The 17,924-nt window shown below is 37.6% G+C and overlaps 1 protein-coding gene across 1 annotated transcript; it reads left to right on the top strand.

The window, feature by feature from the left end:
* Positions 1-1,138: 1,138 nt before the first annotated feature.
* LOC131329132 (ran-binding protein M homolog) lies at positions 1,139-16,303 on the top strand. Its single transcript, XM_058362210.1, has 10 exons — positions 1,139-1,718; positions 5,354-5,500; positions 5,680-5,766; positions 6,047-6,092; positions 7,099-7,175; positions 9,753-9,915; positions 10,721-10,789; positions 12,645-12,704; positions 12,965-13,051; positions 15,776-16,303. The coding sequence occupies exons 1-10, from the start codon at positions 1,357-1,359 to the stop codon at positions 16,049-16,051; spliced, it is 1,374 nt and encodes a 457-aa protein (XP_058218193.1). The 5' UTR covers positions 1,139-1,356; the 3' UTR covers positions 16,052-16,303.
* The last annotated feature ends 1,621 nt before the right edge of the window (positions 16,304-17,924 follow it).

Below are 17,924 nucleotides of genomic sequence, written 5' to 3'. Positions count from 1 at the left end.
GCCAGACAATGCATACTAGTAATTGTAGTTGGGCTTTGAACTACTCTAGTAACTCTACCATACTACCAATTACCAACAGTCAAAAGAGAAATGAAAAAAATAAATAACTAATAATTGCATTTTGCACAATTGAATTGAATGTTTTATCAATCAAAAGATGAAAAAAAACCTTTAGTGGATGGGTAGGGGGGTAAGACGCGGGTTTGGAACCAATTTCTGCTAATATAAGGCTGTTTGACTCCTTAATTAAAAGGGCAAAATAAGTATTTGACACTATTGTACATTATCCATCCTCTTATATCCCTCTTCTATAAAAACTAAACAAATCAAGTAACTTTTAATTTTCTTGCAAATCTTCTTTGGGATTAGAATTTTCGCTCTTATTGTATTCTCTTTCTCTTCTCCAAAACATATCCCTTTCCAATCAGGCCATAGGAGTTAAGGAGTTTGGAAGGCAAACTTTAGGAGGTACAGTGTAATATGGACCCGGGGCTCTGCTGCCTCCATGGGCACAACAGACCCACCCAAAGACAAAATGGCAACGTTTTGGTGGGAAAAAAAAATCCTTATCCTTTATTTGCAATTCTATGAAGCAGAAACGTGATTATAAGAGTTTTAAAGACAAAATTTGATTATGTTTCTTTAAAATAATATAATCAGAATAATAAGATCTTCACACCCGTTCAAACGGATTAAAAATTAGAGCACTTAATTTTTTAACCATATTTTTTAATATATAAACGGTCTCAAAAAATTAAGTGCTCAAATTTTCACTCCGTTTGAATCGGTACAAAGTACTCCAATTTTTAATCCGTTTAAATGAGTGTGAAGATTTTGTTATTCGGATCATATTATTCTAAAGAGACATAATCAAATTTTATTTTTAAATCTCTCATAATCACGTTTTTACTATATAAAATTACAAATAGAGAATGAAGATTTTTTTTTCCACCAAAACGCAACGTTTTGTTATGTCCCTTGGATAGGAACTGCTGTGCCCATGAGGCAGCTCTGGTCCGTGTAGTATGTCCAAATACATACACACACCGTGTTATCTTGTTTGTCACACACACAACACAAGACGTACGCACAAAGTCAATACGTACACACATATACCAGCTCATATCCGCAAGATAAACAGTAGCAGTAAAAAAGAAACAAAAAGACAAAAAACCATTTGCAAAAGAATAAAACAGAACACACTCAACTCGATTGATCTCTCTCCATTTCCAATCAGATGCTACCAAATCACCAACTTACTAAACTCACGAATTCCTTCCTAGGGCTTCAAATTCGATCGCTAGGGCTTTACCTTCGTCCACACGACATCTAGGGTTTTGTCGTTCCTCGTGATAAATGGTGAACAATCGTCATGAAGATCGCATAGACTCGTACTTTCTGGAGCTGTGGAAGCAGAACTCGAGGAACATCACTGATTCGACGGCGGCGATGGAGGAGGACGGCGACGAGTCTCCGACGGAGCTGAACACGATCAACACCTACGGAGGTTTCTTGAACGTTTTTCCGGACAAGCTGTCGGTGCAGTACACGAGCGTCAACCTGCACGGCCACGACGTCGGCGTGGTCCAGGGGAACCGGCCCGCCCCAGCCAAGCGCCTCGTGTACTACTTCGAGATTTACGTCAAGAATGCCGGCGCCAAGGGCCAGATTGCCATCGGGTTTACCTCCGAGGGATTCAAGATGCGCAGACAACCCGGGTAATAACATAAACCTATGTATATATAGAGTAGATGCCCTAGCACACGTGATGCTTATGCGAATCAAATTGTGCAGGAGTGGAATGTGACAAACTTTCCTAGAGTAGTTTGGAAAAAATAATAAATAAAAAACTCCGCCTGTACCATGCTTAGAGTCTTATCTTTTTTTTACAGCTTGTCCCAAGGCCGGAGGATAAAGTAGGAGGTTTGTGTGTTAGGCAGCTGGCCGCATTTAAAACCCCGTAAGATCCTTATGACATGAAACCTAATAAAAAGAAAGCTGACCCCAATTGATTGGAACACAAGGCTCCATTTGGTTTGGTAGTTTGGAAAAAAAAATGTTGAGGCAGCCTCAAAACTAACGTAGGGATGTTCACAATATAATAGGAATAGATAGGAGATATTTATACATACATATATGGGACCTTGTGTTAATTGTATTCCGCTTTCTGGGAAATGCATCTACTTGTTTGTCTTTGTGGTAGTGCTGAGCTGTGTAGGAAATAATGCTCTCATTCTTAAGCCTTGTGATTTCAGATAATGATATACTCATACTAGCTGCAGCGTGTGTATAGTAGTCCGAACTAACTCAGGCACGTGTGGATTTAGTTGTTCCATTTCAAAATTTCCGATTGTATTTGTAGCTGCATTACTAAATTCTGCGTCTGAAAAGTTTGTTGCAGTGTATTGACCTCTTACACTTTAGATGCATATAATGCTGCAAGATAAGTGAAATGGAGGAAGGGGGACTTGTGGCAAAAATTAATCTTGGTAGAGTTTCAAGAAAATGGATCCAGTTAGGGGGCATAATGACGACAAAGGGAAAGTTATGATGTGTTCATTGAACTTGTATGCTTGGAAATCTGTCTTTCTTTGCTATATTGTGGTTTCACTTTATTTTCGACTGCCTCCGGATAACTAGACTGGTAGAGTCTTCCATAAAACTTCCCCTGTTGAATTGCCAAGAAGCTCAGGGCCTGGTGAATTGAAAGTCAGTTATAATCTGGCAACCAAATGATAACCTCTAGGTTTATGGCTTGGATATATCTGTTCTGGTGTTACAAAACTTTCAGCTACCTTTTCAAATCACTCTCACATTCTTTATATATTCTGTGGAATTATATTACTGAATGTTCCCCTGCAGCAATCTTCAGTATTGATTTGAACTAGGTAGTCTAGGTTCCAAACTAAAGAAACTTCCACTATGGGCTAAAACAAGAGAGAATGTGGGGTGAAATATGTGTTGTGATTGGGGGTTACTTCTTGGAGAACATTGGTAACAAAGCTCCAGATTAGTAATGACGGTCAACACACCCTTACGTGAGTGCTTCTCCCTATTAATTTTTGGATTCTGAATGAGCCGAAAAGTATTTGTTTTTTTTATAAGAAAATAGAAGTGGTCTCATAAACGTAATGGCATCAAGGGGATGCCACCCATGTACAAAGAGAGTCAGACAATTTATACAACAAAAAGGGCACAAAAAGGCCTTACTGGTTATGGATACAGAGGATTGATATAATTGTTACTAGAATCCAGTTTCAGAGACACCTTTTTTTTTCAGAGACACCTTCCTCGAACCCAGCTAGACACAATGGTCAGAAGGCAACTTTTGAGCCAAGATAGAGTCCTCCACGCTGAGAGATAGCTTCCTCTGCATCAAATCACCCACTTAAGACACAATAGTGTAGCAAGTGGCAACCATGCCCTATGCCTCCCTAGCACCCTCTAACTCCCCATCACTTCGGCCATTCTCTCTAATGCATCCATGCCATCCCGGACAAGGAAAAAATCACGAGTAGCAGAGAAGAAGAGGTGAAAATGACCCTCATCATTCTTGCATATGCAACACATAAACAATCTCCGGAACTCCCACCCCCCACATAATGACATAAACAATCTCTGGAACTGCCGTTTAAAGCTACTCCCTTTGTCTCAATTTAAATGTTTCCTATGGAAGACCGTGTAACTTTGACCTAAAAATTAAAGTGCTTTCAGAAAAATTTTTTTTTTTTCGCGCCGTTCAAAGGTGTGAAAAAGTTATCGAAAACATTACAAAATATACAATTTTTTTGAGGTCAAAGTTACACGGTCTCCCATAGGGAGTATTTAAATTTGGACAGAGGTAGTATTACAAATATTAATAATTTGATCTTGTTCTTCTTGATGATTTACCTAAAGAGAGAATTCTTGATTATACGGATACCTTTGAACTTGGTTCAAGGCCCGGGTTGAATGGTTGCAAAATGAAATTCAGCATGAATTCCGATTGAAAGTGGAGCACGTGTTTTGCTATAGTGATAAATCTTGAGGAAACAGGCTGTTGTGGAAATTTAATAAAAGGAAGACACAATTGACCGCTCTCCCTTTCTGCGATTGAAAACCTCAAATTTGGATACTATCTTAGCTACTCCAACACCACTAAGCCTACGTTACATGGATTCATATATCTTTGCATCTGGCACATTAAACTACATTTTTTCTGTATTGAGTTCGTTGGAAGGGCATTACGAGGATTTTGCAAGTTTGGGATGAATTTTATTGAAAGAATTGTGTTTGCCTTGGTAATTTGGGCATGGTGAAGTTCTGGCTTCATTCATGCAGCGGGCCAGCGGCTCTTATTTCTTTCCCTTGGCATTGGATAAGAGTACGTCAGATTAGAAATTTTGTCGGTTACTGAATGCTGACAGTGGAGTGGTGTGAAATCAGAAATGCATTACCTTGGTAGGTTGGAAAATTTACGTAAGGAGTTTTTTGTGGTTAAGGCTGTTTCTGTTCATACTTAAGGTAAGATTTAACATTTGAGTGGTGGGTAAGGTCTATTTCTTCACTGGAAAGGCATTTGGGAATGCAGAATCCTTACTATGTTTTATGTTTATTTTTTTTTATGTTGTGCGGCTTGTGCCTAGAAGCTTTTCAGGGGAAATTATTTATTATCTCCTTATTCATTGTTTGGAGGCTAGAGTTAGTGAAATGACTGAAATCATTGTGTTTATTCCAGTTCTATTGTAACTTGGGTGATGCCTGCATCTTTTGGATCCTGTTAACCTGCTGGTGTTGTGGATGCAATGAGAAGTTGGAGAGGAAGGCGTGGCAGGCTACGGCCTTGATGTTATGTGGCCTATTTGGAACTTGGAAGAAAATTATTTGGATGAGTTTTGAGAGTATTGAGTTTCCTGTTTATAGTTTGAAAGGATCCTTGCTCCTTTCTTTGTTCTTTTGGAAGAGGGGATTGTTCATTGTATGCCTGAGCGCTACGTGTATCGGGATTTTCCTCTTTCTGGTTCTTTTGCTAGTCAAATTTTGTTACTCTAAAAGACTGTCTACTGCCCATAAAATTCTCCTGCTGAAGAGCTGAACTTTTTCTGCTAGAATCTGTGGGTGTCATTCGAACGTGAGTTCTTCGAACTAAAAAGTAAAAGCTAGAGGTCAGAGAGATAACTTGAACTTGCTGCAGGACTTTTGAAATTTATTTTCTAGCTGTCTTCAGTGATATGTTGGCTGTGCCGGTGGGTTATTGCTTTCAATAACATGGATGTTGCTGCATATCATAAGCTGCAGTTTACAATGGATTGATTTTCCATTTTTAATTTCCAGATATTTATTGTGATCTTTTGTATTTTTGGTCTAAAAACAGGTGGGAAGCAAACAGTTGTGGATATCATGGTGATGATGGATTCCTATATCGTGGGCATGGAAAGGGAGACAGTTTCGGCCCGACATATACAGCTGGTGATACGGTTGGTGGTGGTATTAACTATGCTTCTCAGGAATTCTTTTTCACGTAAGAGAATATTGACGTTTTACTTGCTTTTGTATGCATGCTATTTTAATTGATGGTTGTGAGCACCACCAGTGTGGTTTAACTCTTTGCTCTGTAGGTCTTACGTAATTGTTTATTAATTGATCTTGTTAATCCTCTCAAGACTCTCATAATTATGTGCTCCATTTTGTTGATACCAGTAAAAATGGGACAGTAGTGGGAACGATGTACAAGGACTTGAAGGGTCCCTTATTTCCTACAATTGCCGTTCACAGCCAAAACGAGGAGTATGTTATTCCTTCTGTCCCTCCTCTGCTCGCTTCTTACTTTTTTACTTCTACCATCAATCATACTACAATAATAGCAGCCGCCCCGTTTTTCATGTCCAATCTTATTCTTTGTAAAGACACAATGTTGTAAATAATTCAAGGCATCCCCTGTGCGTCCTAAAAAGGATGGTAATTACGTAAAGTCTAAACAACTTTGCTTCTTGTTGTATAGATGATGTGGTGAACAGATGCATGGTGTTTTAACTGACTTTGCTTGATCTATGATTTGATGTCGCAGGGTTAGGGTCAACTTTGGGAAGGAGCCCTTTGTTTTTGATCTCAAGGTAAAATATTTTCCTATTTTCATTACATTGCTTCATTAGTGCAGTTAGTTCAACTTTGTGTGGAATCGTGGATATATTTCTTCTGCATCACTTGCTAACTTTTTACCCAATTTGAAGGTTGCTTTAATTTATTTTGTTTTTATATTCATTTTCAATATGAAACAGTTAGTGAAGATTAAAATATGTTATCACTTCGTGCATCTCAACATGATGCTAGTCAGATTTAAGATATTGTTGTGGGGAATATTAGGTGACTCCTAAGTATGCTAGTCAGATTTAATTTATGTTGGGACAAGTATGATTGTTTTCCATCTCTTGACCAATTTTTAGATTGGTTTGAGCTTTTTCAGTCGAATAGGAGTGCAAGTGTATTGGGCCTTTTTGTCTTGTGGCCTTCAATTGTACATGGGCGGCATTCCCTTAATGCCTTTTTGGTAATATAATCTTTTACTTATCAGGAAAAAAAAATATTGGGCGACTCCTCTAAGTTTAAGTTTGTGGATTTTTGTAAACTAATCCTGTGTTGTTATGTCTTCTGTCAGTCTGGGATTAGATCATAAATTGTCTTTATAGCTTAAGCTTCTAGGAAATCAGTCCAACAATGTGTATGTAGCTATTCAACAATCCTCCCTCACGTGCATCCCCATGTTGTACATGGAGATGCAACAAAGTAGAATGCAGTCACTCGAACCCAAGAACTCTCAGAAGCTCCTCTGATACCATGTTAGGTCTCCAATTTTTGCAGAGGCTTGTTTCTTTTGGTGGTTAATGTATTCACTATTGGTATTGTCAGGAGTGATGACCTTGATGTGTCAACTCAATGTGTTCTTTCTTTCCTGTGTGAGGTTTCTTTTGATTCGCATAATGTTCAATACTGGGACGGACTATTTGTTATGAATTTCATAGAGTCAGGTCTCTGACCTTGATACAAAAGGTTCTAATGTTGGGCTTCCCCATGGATATTGATGCCACTTTTGGTTCTTGACTTCTTGTATCTTATGATTAGGTTTTTGAAGCGCAGGAAAGAGCAAAGCAACAGATGATGATTGAAAAAATGTCTTTACCACAGAATGTCAGTCATGGGTATGTTAATTTTGAATTTTACTTGTCCCCGAAGTAGTCTAATATTTATGGTAATAGGAGTAACTGGATGTTGGTATTAACATTGGTGTGTGACATGAACAATAAAGATGAACGAATGCAAGGCAAGCAAGAAACAATGACACAAGAACACAAAAATTTACTTGGTTCGATATGTGTTACTTGTGTATCTATTCCACGGGGGGAGGAACGCATCAATCCACTATAATCAATAAGGATCACAAGCACTCCGATCTCCTCTCAATGTGTCTCTGTTTTTCTGCATTTCTCTCACCAAAAACAAGCTTACAAACCCTAAAACTGCAGAAAATGAGTTTATATAGCGCTGTTGTGTGTTCCGACCGTCCGGACAACCTTGAGCCCTGTCTAGACGGGAAATACATAAATCCAGATCTCTGCTTGCAGCATCGTTCGTCTGGACAGTCCCTCAGCCCCGTCCGGACAGACCATAATGGTTCGACCCTAGATGAAGCCACACACAAAAAACATTCACCAGTGTTTTTACTTATAGACAAGCCTGTTGATTAACCTAGAGGCATATAAAGCAAAACGGTGTAATTCTTGTGTAGTGGATGCATAAAAATGCGGTTTCTTTTTCGATCCCATATGCAACAAATGAGCATCTTCTTCCTGTATTATTAGAAGTGGGCATTTGAAGCTTAATTTTTTGTTTTTTTTTCTCGTACACGTAATTGAAAAGCTGTGATCTTATCATCTAAACTTTGCATTTATGTAAAGTGGATCATCCATTTTTTTTGTTTATCAGCTGGAAAACTTAATTTATGCAAACCTTCATTTGCTACTTGTAACTTCTGGGATTTTTTTCCTATAAACTTGCAATTCTATGGGTTTTGTTGTTGCTTTCAATTTCCAGGTTAAGCTTTTTCACTCCGTTTTTTCTTTTAGGCTGTAGCCACTCACAAGGGGAGTATGAGGGGCTAAAACTGACGTTTTTAATATCTTTCCCTCTCATATTTCATCAAATCCGTTGTGATGCATGAGGATCTTGGGAAAGCTTTAGATCTTGAGGATGCTTTCTCTTGAGAATTCTCTTGAGAAAGGACATCATGCTGCAATTTCCAATTGAGAATGGCTTTAGGGTAATAAATACTAGAATTTAGGTTATCGAAGGGTCTGCTGGAGTATTGTTAAAATCCTAATTTAGAGAGATAAGGAAATGAGAGGAAAAGGCACACTCGGGTCGACATGGATACAAATTGAGAAGACAATTAGATAGCCTGACACTGTAGATTTCCACCAATTTTCGCCCTGCTAGTTTCTACTGCCAAGTTTTGCGACTGCTGCATATTGTAAACTTCCGCATAGTACGATGCTCTGCTATAATCCCTTTACTTGATTTATTTTGTATAGTTGAAGAGTGAGCTGTTTAGAAGCTGTTGCGTTAAAGATGACAGATTTTGATTGAAGCAATCACTTTCTAACGACTTGTATTATTGACATAACTTTTACTGACACATCAGTGGAACCAAGTCGTGGTCATAATCACCTTGTTGGCACCAGAGAGGCAACAAGTTTCAATTTCTCTTTAAGTAACCTAGAATTTTTTTGGTGAAGTTCTACTCAGGGACAGCATAGTTGTTTATCTTATGAATTGTAGTTTTCTATTAAAATGTGCATAGTGAGCTGAGCTGCCTTTCTATCAGCAGATTTAAATAAATGCCCATCTATAGTTGAGGGGTCTGTATGGGTGATTTTAAATGTTAGGTCGTCTCCATGAGAAAAAGTGATAGTTGATGAGGTCTCCGTGTACTTAAACCAAATTTTAATTAACAAAGAAGAATTACTAGAGCTGCACCAAAATCTCAAACTTTAATTTTGAAATCCAAACCATGGAGAACACAAAGTTTGCAAGTTGCCTAGTTATTTGGGCATGCAATGAAGTCTGCAAGAGTTGAAAATGCAATCCAACTCTTATGGTCAAAATTGTGTCAAAAGCCACTACCTGCTTGATAGTGCAAAGAAATAACTTCTTAACTAAAAACAACAATAAGTACGTCTTGATGGGTGATGAAGAATTACGGAACACTGGTTTGCATACAAGATGAAAATGGTAGAAGGTTTTTGAAGAGTGATATAAGACTAGGTCCGGTTAACCCATTTGGATGCTATGTTAAAATATAATGTGAAAAATCTAGTAAATTGATCACATGTATGCTCTAAAATAGCGAGTGATTGTGGATTTCTGTTCTATTTCTTGGCAATGGAGTGGTTTATATATTTTATCTCCATGGTATAGAGGTTTCATCTAGTTAGCATGTGCTTCTGTTATCTAACTTCCACATATTAGTGTTTATCTATTTGGTAACTAAATGTGGTGGATTCTACTAAAATGACTCTTATATCAAAGAACCAGAGCTTCCATGTGGTTATTCATTTACTATGTTGGGATATTTCCTGTAATAAATTTACTACAAAACGAAGTTTTACCCTGTAATGACACCATACTAATGCCCTTATTCTTTTATCAGATTTTCTTATTTGCCATTAGTTTAAGCAATTTGATTTGTCTCTCAATAATGTAGATATTTTGTTTTCCAGAATAGTTCGCTCCTATTTACTGCACTATGGATATGAGGATACACTCAAGTTATTTGACATGGCTGGCAAAAGTTCTCTACCTCCCATCTCATTGCCTAAAGAAAATGGCTTTGATGAGCAAGACAACATGTATGCATTGAACAGAAGAAAGACTCTTCGACAGGTACGAATCGTAAGAGCACAATTATAGCATAGTGGAGAGCTGGTATTAAGTTGTTAGAGGATCGGTCTCTTTTAGATGATGCTAGATTGTAAAGTAGACTTGCTTTTGTCCATTCTGTATCTGAGTTATTTGTTTTGCATATTATACTGAAGTTTTACATTTCTCTTTTTTGTCCTTGTTCTCCATTGTCATTCTAAAGATGTATGATCTATCATCTATAGCCATTTCTCGACTTCTTGTACTTTTTGGATGAATCATGCATGCATATCGGTTGTTTATTTTAAAGCTCTTTCGAAATATTTGAGATTATCTTGACACGTGGAATAGCTATATCAATATGCTTAATGATTATGTCTAAACCAGTGAGGTGCAAAAATGGAAGCTAAGTCCGATATTAGTTAAAGTATTTTGGAGAGAGTAATTAAGCTATTTGTTTTTCTTTTTCAATTAATATTTTTTGAACTTTTAGGTGCAGAGAGGATTTATCTCGAAGTAAGACCTGAAAGGGAATCTCGAAGTCTCGATCCAAATGACTCTTTGAGGAGTTAGGTGTTTTAGGGGTTTTCACATGACCTCCCTTGACATTCTGTTGTCTTTCAACCATAATGCTCAATTAAATTCAAAACATGCTAGCGTAGTACTTTTTGAAAGTTTTGTCACCACCATTTCTGCATCAAAACAATTCCTTCTTCCATTTATACTCCTAAGATAATTGGATTTTCATTTGTTTTCCTTTTGTTTGTGGTGCGATAAGAGCTACAGCTTTGACTGACATTTTTTGTTTTTTTTTTGGCTGCCCATGAAGCTAATTAGGAGTGGTGAAATTGATGAAGCAATTGGTAAACTTGGCGATTGGTATCCTCAAATCATTCAGGTTGACAGTCGTATCTTGTATATATGGTTCCCTATTGTTTGAGAAGATACTCTTATCCAAATTTTTATGCGGGATGAAAAGTCCGCTTTCTCCTCGAAGTTCTTTTACTTCTGTCTGGTACATATTGATTGGGACATAGGAACATATATTACATGCTAGGTTTATGCTTTATTTCAATACCTGGACTCGGTGATACCTTATGGCTTGCTTCTGCATTCAACAACAGCATAATGATCACAACCTTATTGCAAGTGCTAAAGTTAAGGATTGCTTTGACTGCAGAAATGACATGTACTGGTAACTATTGCACACAACAATCCTGATAGTGTTTTTCTAAACATGTCGATGTGACCTTTTTGATACTCTAGGAGTATAGTTTTGGGGGGTTTTAATCTCTTCTCTGTAAGGATGGAACCTCTTTAATGAAACTTTTGCTTATTATAAATTTAAAAATGAAGGAGTATCACATTCATCTAAATCTTTAAATGACTAATAAACAAAGAGATTCAACGTTTACCTTATTTTCTGTGTTCATTATCTCTATTTTCCTTGATCAGCAACAAAAAAAGTATTAGGTGTAATTGCACAGACTGCTGAGGTTCCGTATCATTGAGGGACCTCCCACTGTTGTTTCCTTCACTTTTTCTTGCAATAAACCTCATTGCAACTCCAAACAGAGCCATGTTTTATCCTAGTTCTGATTGGTTTGCTTCAACCCATTCCATATACTGAAAAAATCCGTCTTTGGAAAAGTTTCCAATATATGTCCACTTCCATGCTTGACACAGAAGACACAATCTTCATTTGGAACCATCTATAAGCTAAAAATCCATCATAGCTGACTCCAAACTTCTGACTCGACAATTACCTAGCCCCTTTAGTATTACTGAGATAGTAAGATCCCCTTCCTTGGGTTTTGCCCCCAACAACTATCTTTACCAAAGTGAACTTTCCAACCCCCATCTTGTTCGATGTATTTAATTACAGGCCCAGCTTATCTAGTAACTGCCCACACTGGACCAAAGCCCCCTCTTTAAGACCTGCCAAAATATTGGTTATCAACGCCCTCAATGAACTTTAATTTCCTTTGACACATACACAACCCAAACCTTATTCAGAAATAGCAAGAGGGGAATCATGACAATGGCTGAGACATTCTCATTGGAACACCTGAAGCTATCTCCATCGCAAGAAACTCAGCGGGGTTCCCTGGTCAGCATGTGGAAATGGATAGAGTCTGAGAAGAGGAAGCTGAATCCTAACCATTTCTTTTATCCGTATGGTCATGCCTATCATGATGTGTGTATGATAGAACAAGCATCCACTCTATTGTTGCTGTTTCCAAATGTGCTTGAAGATAAGCAAACAGGAGTTGTCATTCTTGAAGAAAATTTGCATCTTTCGAATTTTGCATTATTTGTTGTTTTGCTTTTAAAATTGCCTTCACTCGGTTGTGTTTGAGTTAAACAGTCAAAGTTCTAGTTCTTTGCAATGATATGCTTTCTCAGTTATCAGAGACAATGATAAGTTTGTTACTACTGTACCAAACAGGAGTTGTCATTCTTGAAGAAAATTTTCATCCTTCAGATTTTGCATTAGTTGTTGTTTTGCTTTTAATGTTGCCTTCACTCGGTTGTGTTTGAGTTAAACAGTCAAAGTTCTAGTTCTTTGCAATGATATGCTTTCTCAGTTATCAGAGACAATGATAAGTTTGTTACTACTGTACATCAATAAAGTTGATCATGGACCAACTTCACTCTGCTGTATTTACGGAAAATGCCATGAACTAGATGATCAGTTTCTAAGATCTGTTCTTGCATGGTCAGTCATTGATAATCATATTTTCTCTTTGCAGAGGGATACTTCAGCTACCTGCTTTCTGCTTCATTGTCAAAAATTTATTGAACTGATTCGGGTAATTGTTATTTTTTTTTCCTATTGTGTTTCTCACCAGCAGCATTTTATTGGTAACTTCAAGTGCTTGGGTAACTTCAAGTACTTGGTTTCTTTTATTGAAGGTCATCGCTTTGGTTTGGAGAATTACCGAGAAATAGAAAGACACGGCGTTTTGTCTTGTCTGAAGAGAAATATAGCAAAATAACCATAAACAAAAAGAAAGAAGGCTTTGAACAATAAAATTATGAAGGGTTTGATTTATTTATGTTTTATCTGCAGGCTGGGAAGCTGGAGGAAGCTGTAGCATATGGGAGGATTGAATTTGAAAAGGTTTCTGGGGTGGAAGAGTTCCGCCAAGTAATTGAGGTAGTAAAGCATGTTAGTATTTTGCAGTGAGCGCAGTGCATCATAAAATCTCTTATGCCTGCAGTATGATGCAGGACGATTTAATAAATCATAAAGCCTTCAGAAAATTTGCACCTAAAGAACCCTACAAATCCACATCTAGAATGAACTAAGGCATCCGTACCAATACTGAAATAGAAATTCATTCCATTTCAGCAACTCTTCAAAACAATATCTAAAGAGTCCTTGAAATTGGCTCTTCTTAAAGATAACTAACTACAAATGAAGATAGGATAGTATAACAACATTATTTGGTGGATAATCCTTAGATAACAAATAAGGTATTAGGTAATAGCCTTTCGTAATTAACTATACCACACTCCTGGATCAAATATGAATAACCTAACTCCATCCCCATTAGTGTCCGTCTTCTGTATTCATTACGATGCTGACATGTGTTTTTGAAGTACATTATGATGTCTAGCATGATTACTGCTAGGTCTTTTACTCTAGTTTTACTAATGTAAAAGCAAAACAAAGGAAAATCCAGATTTCAATTTCAAAGTCTCTTGAGTTCATTGTATACTTTCACCTATTGAATTAATATCATCTTCACCCATTTCGTGTCTAATAATGCCTTTAGTTATTAATATCCTGATTATTGCTGAATAAGCAAACAATTTTTTAATTTTACTGCAACGACAATTGCTCATTGCTTGTAGAGCAAGAGCTCATTTTTGTTTTTTATCCTTCTACTTTCCTTTTTAAACATTCATAGTATTGTGACCTTTAAGAATCCGTCCTTAATTCCAGAATTATTGGTCCACTATTGGCATTTCATAAGCACACAAGTCCACCTAATAGTTTCGTAAAGCCACAAGTTCACACAACCTAAATCCTAGGGTACCCTAGGAAAGTGCCTAAAACCCTAAACCCTAGGAAAGTGCCTAAGTCACTAAAACCCTATAATAGGAAAGTGCACCGTAAAACCTTATAAAAGTGCCTAAACCCTAGGGTACCCTATGCTACCCTTGGGTTCCCTACCCTATAATAAAAAAGTGCACCCTAAAATCTTATGAAAGTACCTAAACCCTAGGGTACCCTACCCTATCCTACTCTAGGATACCCTAAAATGGACTTGAGACCTTACAAAATTAATAGGTGGACTTGTGGGTTTATGAAGTTCATATAATGGACCTAAGGCTAATTTTTTAATTATTATATCCGTTTTCCTTTGTAACTTTCATATATATATATATATATATATATAAGAGTAAGCTTCTAATGCGGACCTCCGCATCCAAGCAAAGTGCGGGCCTCCCCTTTTCCGATCGAATTTCGATGATCCGAGCCGCTCAATGTGTTCAGAACGTGATTTTAAGGGTACCCGCGAGAAATCAGCAAAAAAAAAAATCGGGAAGGGCTTCATCCGAGCAATTTTTGTTTATTTTTTATTGAACGGTTTAAATAAAAACTGCTCAAATCAAGCCCTTCCCGGTCATTTTTTTTGCCGATTTCTCGTGGCTACCCTTAAAATCACGTTCTGAACACATTGAACGGCTCGGATCATCAAAATTCAATCAGAAAAGGAGAGAAATTGGGAGGTCCGCACTTTGCTTGGATGTGGAGGTCCGCATTAGAAGCTTACTCTATATGTATATATACACATATACGGTCAGTATCAAATGAGTCCGCATTTTAGTTAAAATGCGGACCTCCCCATTTCTTCCATTTCCCGATCGAATTTCGATGATTCAAGCCGCTCAATGTGTTCAGAACGTGATTTTAAGGGTATAGCGAGAAATCGGCAAAAAAAAAGATCGGAAAAGGCTTCATCCGAGCAGTTTTTGTTTGAACCGTTTGATAAAAAATAAACAGAAACTGCTCAGATGAAGCCCTTTTACAATCATTTTTTTTGCTAATTTTTCGCGAGTACCCTTAAAATCACGTTCTAAACATATTGAGCGGCTCAGATCATCAAAATTTGATTGGGAAAGGGAGGTCCGCATTTTATTAAAATGAGATGGTCCTCATAAGAGCCGGACTGTATATATATACATACATCCTTTCACTACTGAAAACTTTCAACCCCCAACTTTTTCACAATGATAATTGCAGCGTGGGACTTCTAATCCTTGAAATTAAGAGTCTACTGTTTAACAGAACACAGCATGGGACTTCTAATCCGTGAAATTAAGAGTCTACTATTTAACAGAACACAGCATATTCTCTCCACAGTTGAATTTAGGTCTTGTCTCGTTCTCCTTAAGGATGTTTTTTCAGCATGGATTGGTGGAAGGGAAGGAAATGGAGTATGAAGCATTTTTCTTTCCCGTCTTTGCCATTATTCCTTTAGTTTGTCGTCCGTAAATCTATTTGTCTTTAGTAAGAAAGCCTGTTAAAGCCCTCTGATAAGTCAGGTACTAAAGGTCAATTCAATGCTCTAATAAGCTTTCATTCATTGATTGGTTGGGACAATGAGAAGAAAATGAATGGATATCTGTTCCAAAACCTCATCTATGAATGTGGATAAATATTATACCACTTTTATTCTGTTTCACTTCATAAATCCAAGATCCATACAAATCCTAAGTGAGAGAATGGAAGATCATTTGATAAACATGATTCTGGCTAGTATGGATACAGTGAGGATCTCCAACAACTTGTACGTCATCAAAAAAAATTGTATGCAACTTTCTCGAGAAACAAAAATTGATAAACAAAATCCTTATAAACTCTCTGCAGGACTGTGCGGCTTTATTGGCATATGAACAACCACAGCAATCTTCGGTTGGGTATCTTCTTTCAGAGTCACAGCGAGAAATCGTGGCTGATACTGTGAATGCAATGATTTTGTCTACAAACCCAAATGTGGAAGATTCACAGGGTTGCTTACATTCGTATCTTGAGAAACTACTCAGACAACTGACCGCTTGTTACTTGGAGAGGAGGTCTTTGAATGGGGATCAAGGCGAAGCTTTCCAGTTGCGCAGGGTTCTTAACTGTGGTAAGAAGGATTAGGTTATCTCTTAGCTGATAAATTCTTTTTTAACCCTTATCTCACCTTGTTCATATGTCCAGTTGATCATATCATGGACCATAAGAGAATTCATAAAATTGTTCATATAGCCAATACTGCTTAGTTTTTTTTTTTTTTAATCCGCAAAAACGTCTTAAAGGCCACTGCTTAGTTCCCTTGGAAAATTTACATGCTCCTATCCTTGTGTAAGTTGTACGAATGTTATGATATTGCATATCTTGCTCATAACTTCAGTTCGGAGTTCTGTCTCGTATTTTTCATTTAAATGGGATGATGATTTGATGCATTGGAGCGGCATCTGGTGATGTAACTTGGCCTAATCCCCTCACATTTTTTATTGCATGTAGATATATTCGTTTTTGTTGTACGGAGGAGTGTGAACGGAGAAATAATGTCCGTTTTTCCGTTTAAGTGTAAGGTGGTCCTGTTCAAATGGGGTTTTGTGGGCCCATCATGAGGCAGAGTTGATGATTCAAACCATTCATCTTTTCTTTTCTGTCTTGGTTAGGAAATCATCCGTGCAAAATACATTCAGTTGGATAATCATAACCATATGATCTGATCACAGTTTCTCAAAAGAAAAGAAATTCTAAAAAAAGGATGAAAGATTATCCTTTTTGAGGAAAAAAGAATGATGCGATCATGAGGCCGTGGCTAAGGAATCGTGGTTGATGTTTTTGCGCAAATGAGCTATCTGAGGGATGCTAGTTGAGCCGAATGCACAGTTAGCATCCATGTCCTTTGTATTCCCTGGGGAGTAATTTGCTGGTTTTATATTGACTTGCGACATTTTTATGACTAGCGCCATCGGTCGTCATATTTGTCAAATTCATTAACCAATAGCTTGTTATTAAAAGTATGATACACGTGAATTTTTTTTAACTAACAATAATTTCATATTAACCAATAGCTCGTATTAAAAGTATGATACACGGGAATTTTTTTTAACTAACAATAATTTAATTTCAAAAGCTCTGAGGCATTACAAAAATTTCCATCACAAGATATAGGAACAAATCAAAATTATCAAAATCTGGACATGAGCACGTTTAATAATAGGCTATATGATGCATAATGCTAAGGTCAACCAACAAGAATGTTGGAATTGGGCATAGGGCATAGGGCCAGATAAAGATTTGGCAGTAAAGGATCCTGAAGGAAATTCCGGCTCAAACCATAGGAAGGACATATCAAGTCAACTATCAACCCACCAAGGGGTGAGAAAGTCTTACAATGGGAAACAACCTCCACTAAAAGGGAGACATACTAATAACTATCAACCCACCAATTGGTCACTATGAGTGTCGTTGGAAGCGTTGTCTCGGATCTAACAATTTATTCACTTGAGGAAGAGCCGAGCCACCCTTACTACACCACTACATCAAATTTGACCCAACCAAAACGTGGAGCTGAGGTGGAGGAGGCAAGGTAGGTGGAGGTGGAGGTGGAGTGGAGATCGACGAGGGGGAAGGTGCATTTTTGCCGGTGATGAAAATGGAGGCAGGGGAGGTGGGTTTCAAAGAGGCAGGAAGGTGGAGGGTTGACCGGCCAGGAGAGAGGAGGGGTGGAGGTGGATGAGGCGACTAGCATATGAAGTCTAGAGAGAAGTGGGAGCTTGGGTGGGAATTGATACACCTAATCATGCCAACAGATTATACTTATCATAATTATCACACATGCAATCTTATGTTGATATGAATCATTTTTGTAAATCAACGTCATTAATCTCGTCAACTACCATCATTTGTTGCCGCCATCACATTTTGAAATAATTTTTGCTAGCAATCCATCATTATTTTGTTGTGTTATTTCTAATGATTAGCTCTTTCAGTCGTCTCATATCAGATACTGACT

Source organism: Rhododendron vialii, chromosome 6a (assembly GCF_030253575.1).
Source record: "Rhododendron vialii isolate Sample 1 chromosome 6a, ASM3025357v1".
Classification (NCBI taxonomy): domain Eukaryota; kingdom Viridiplantae; phylum Streptophyta; class Magnoliopsida; order Ericales; family Ericaceae; genus Rhododendron; species Rhododendron vialii.
Note: the sequence above shows the minus strand (reverse complement) of the source record. Positions and strands in the feature narration are given on the sequence as shown.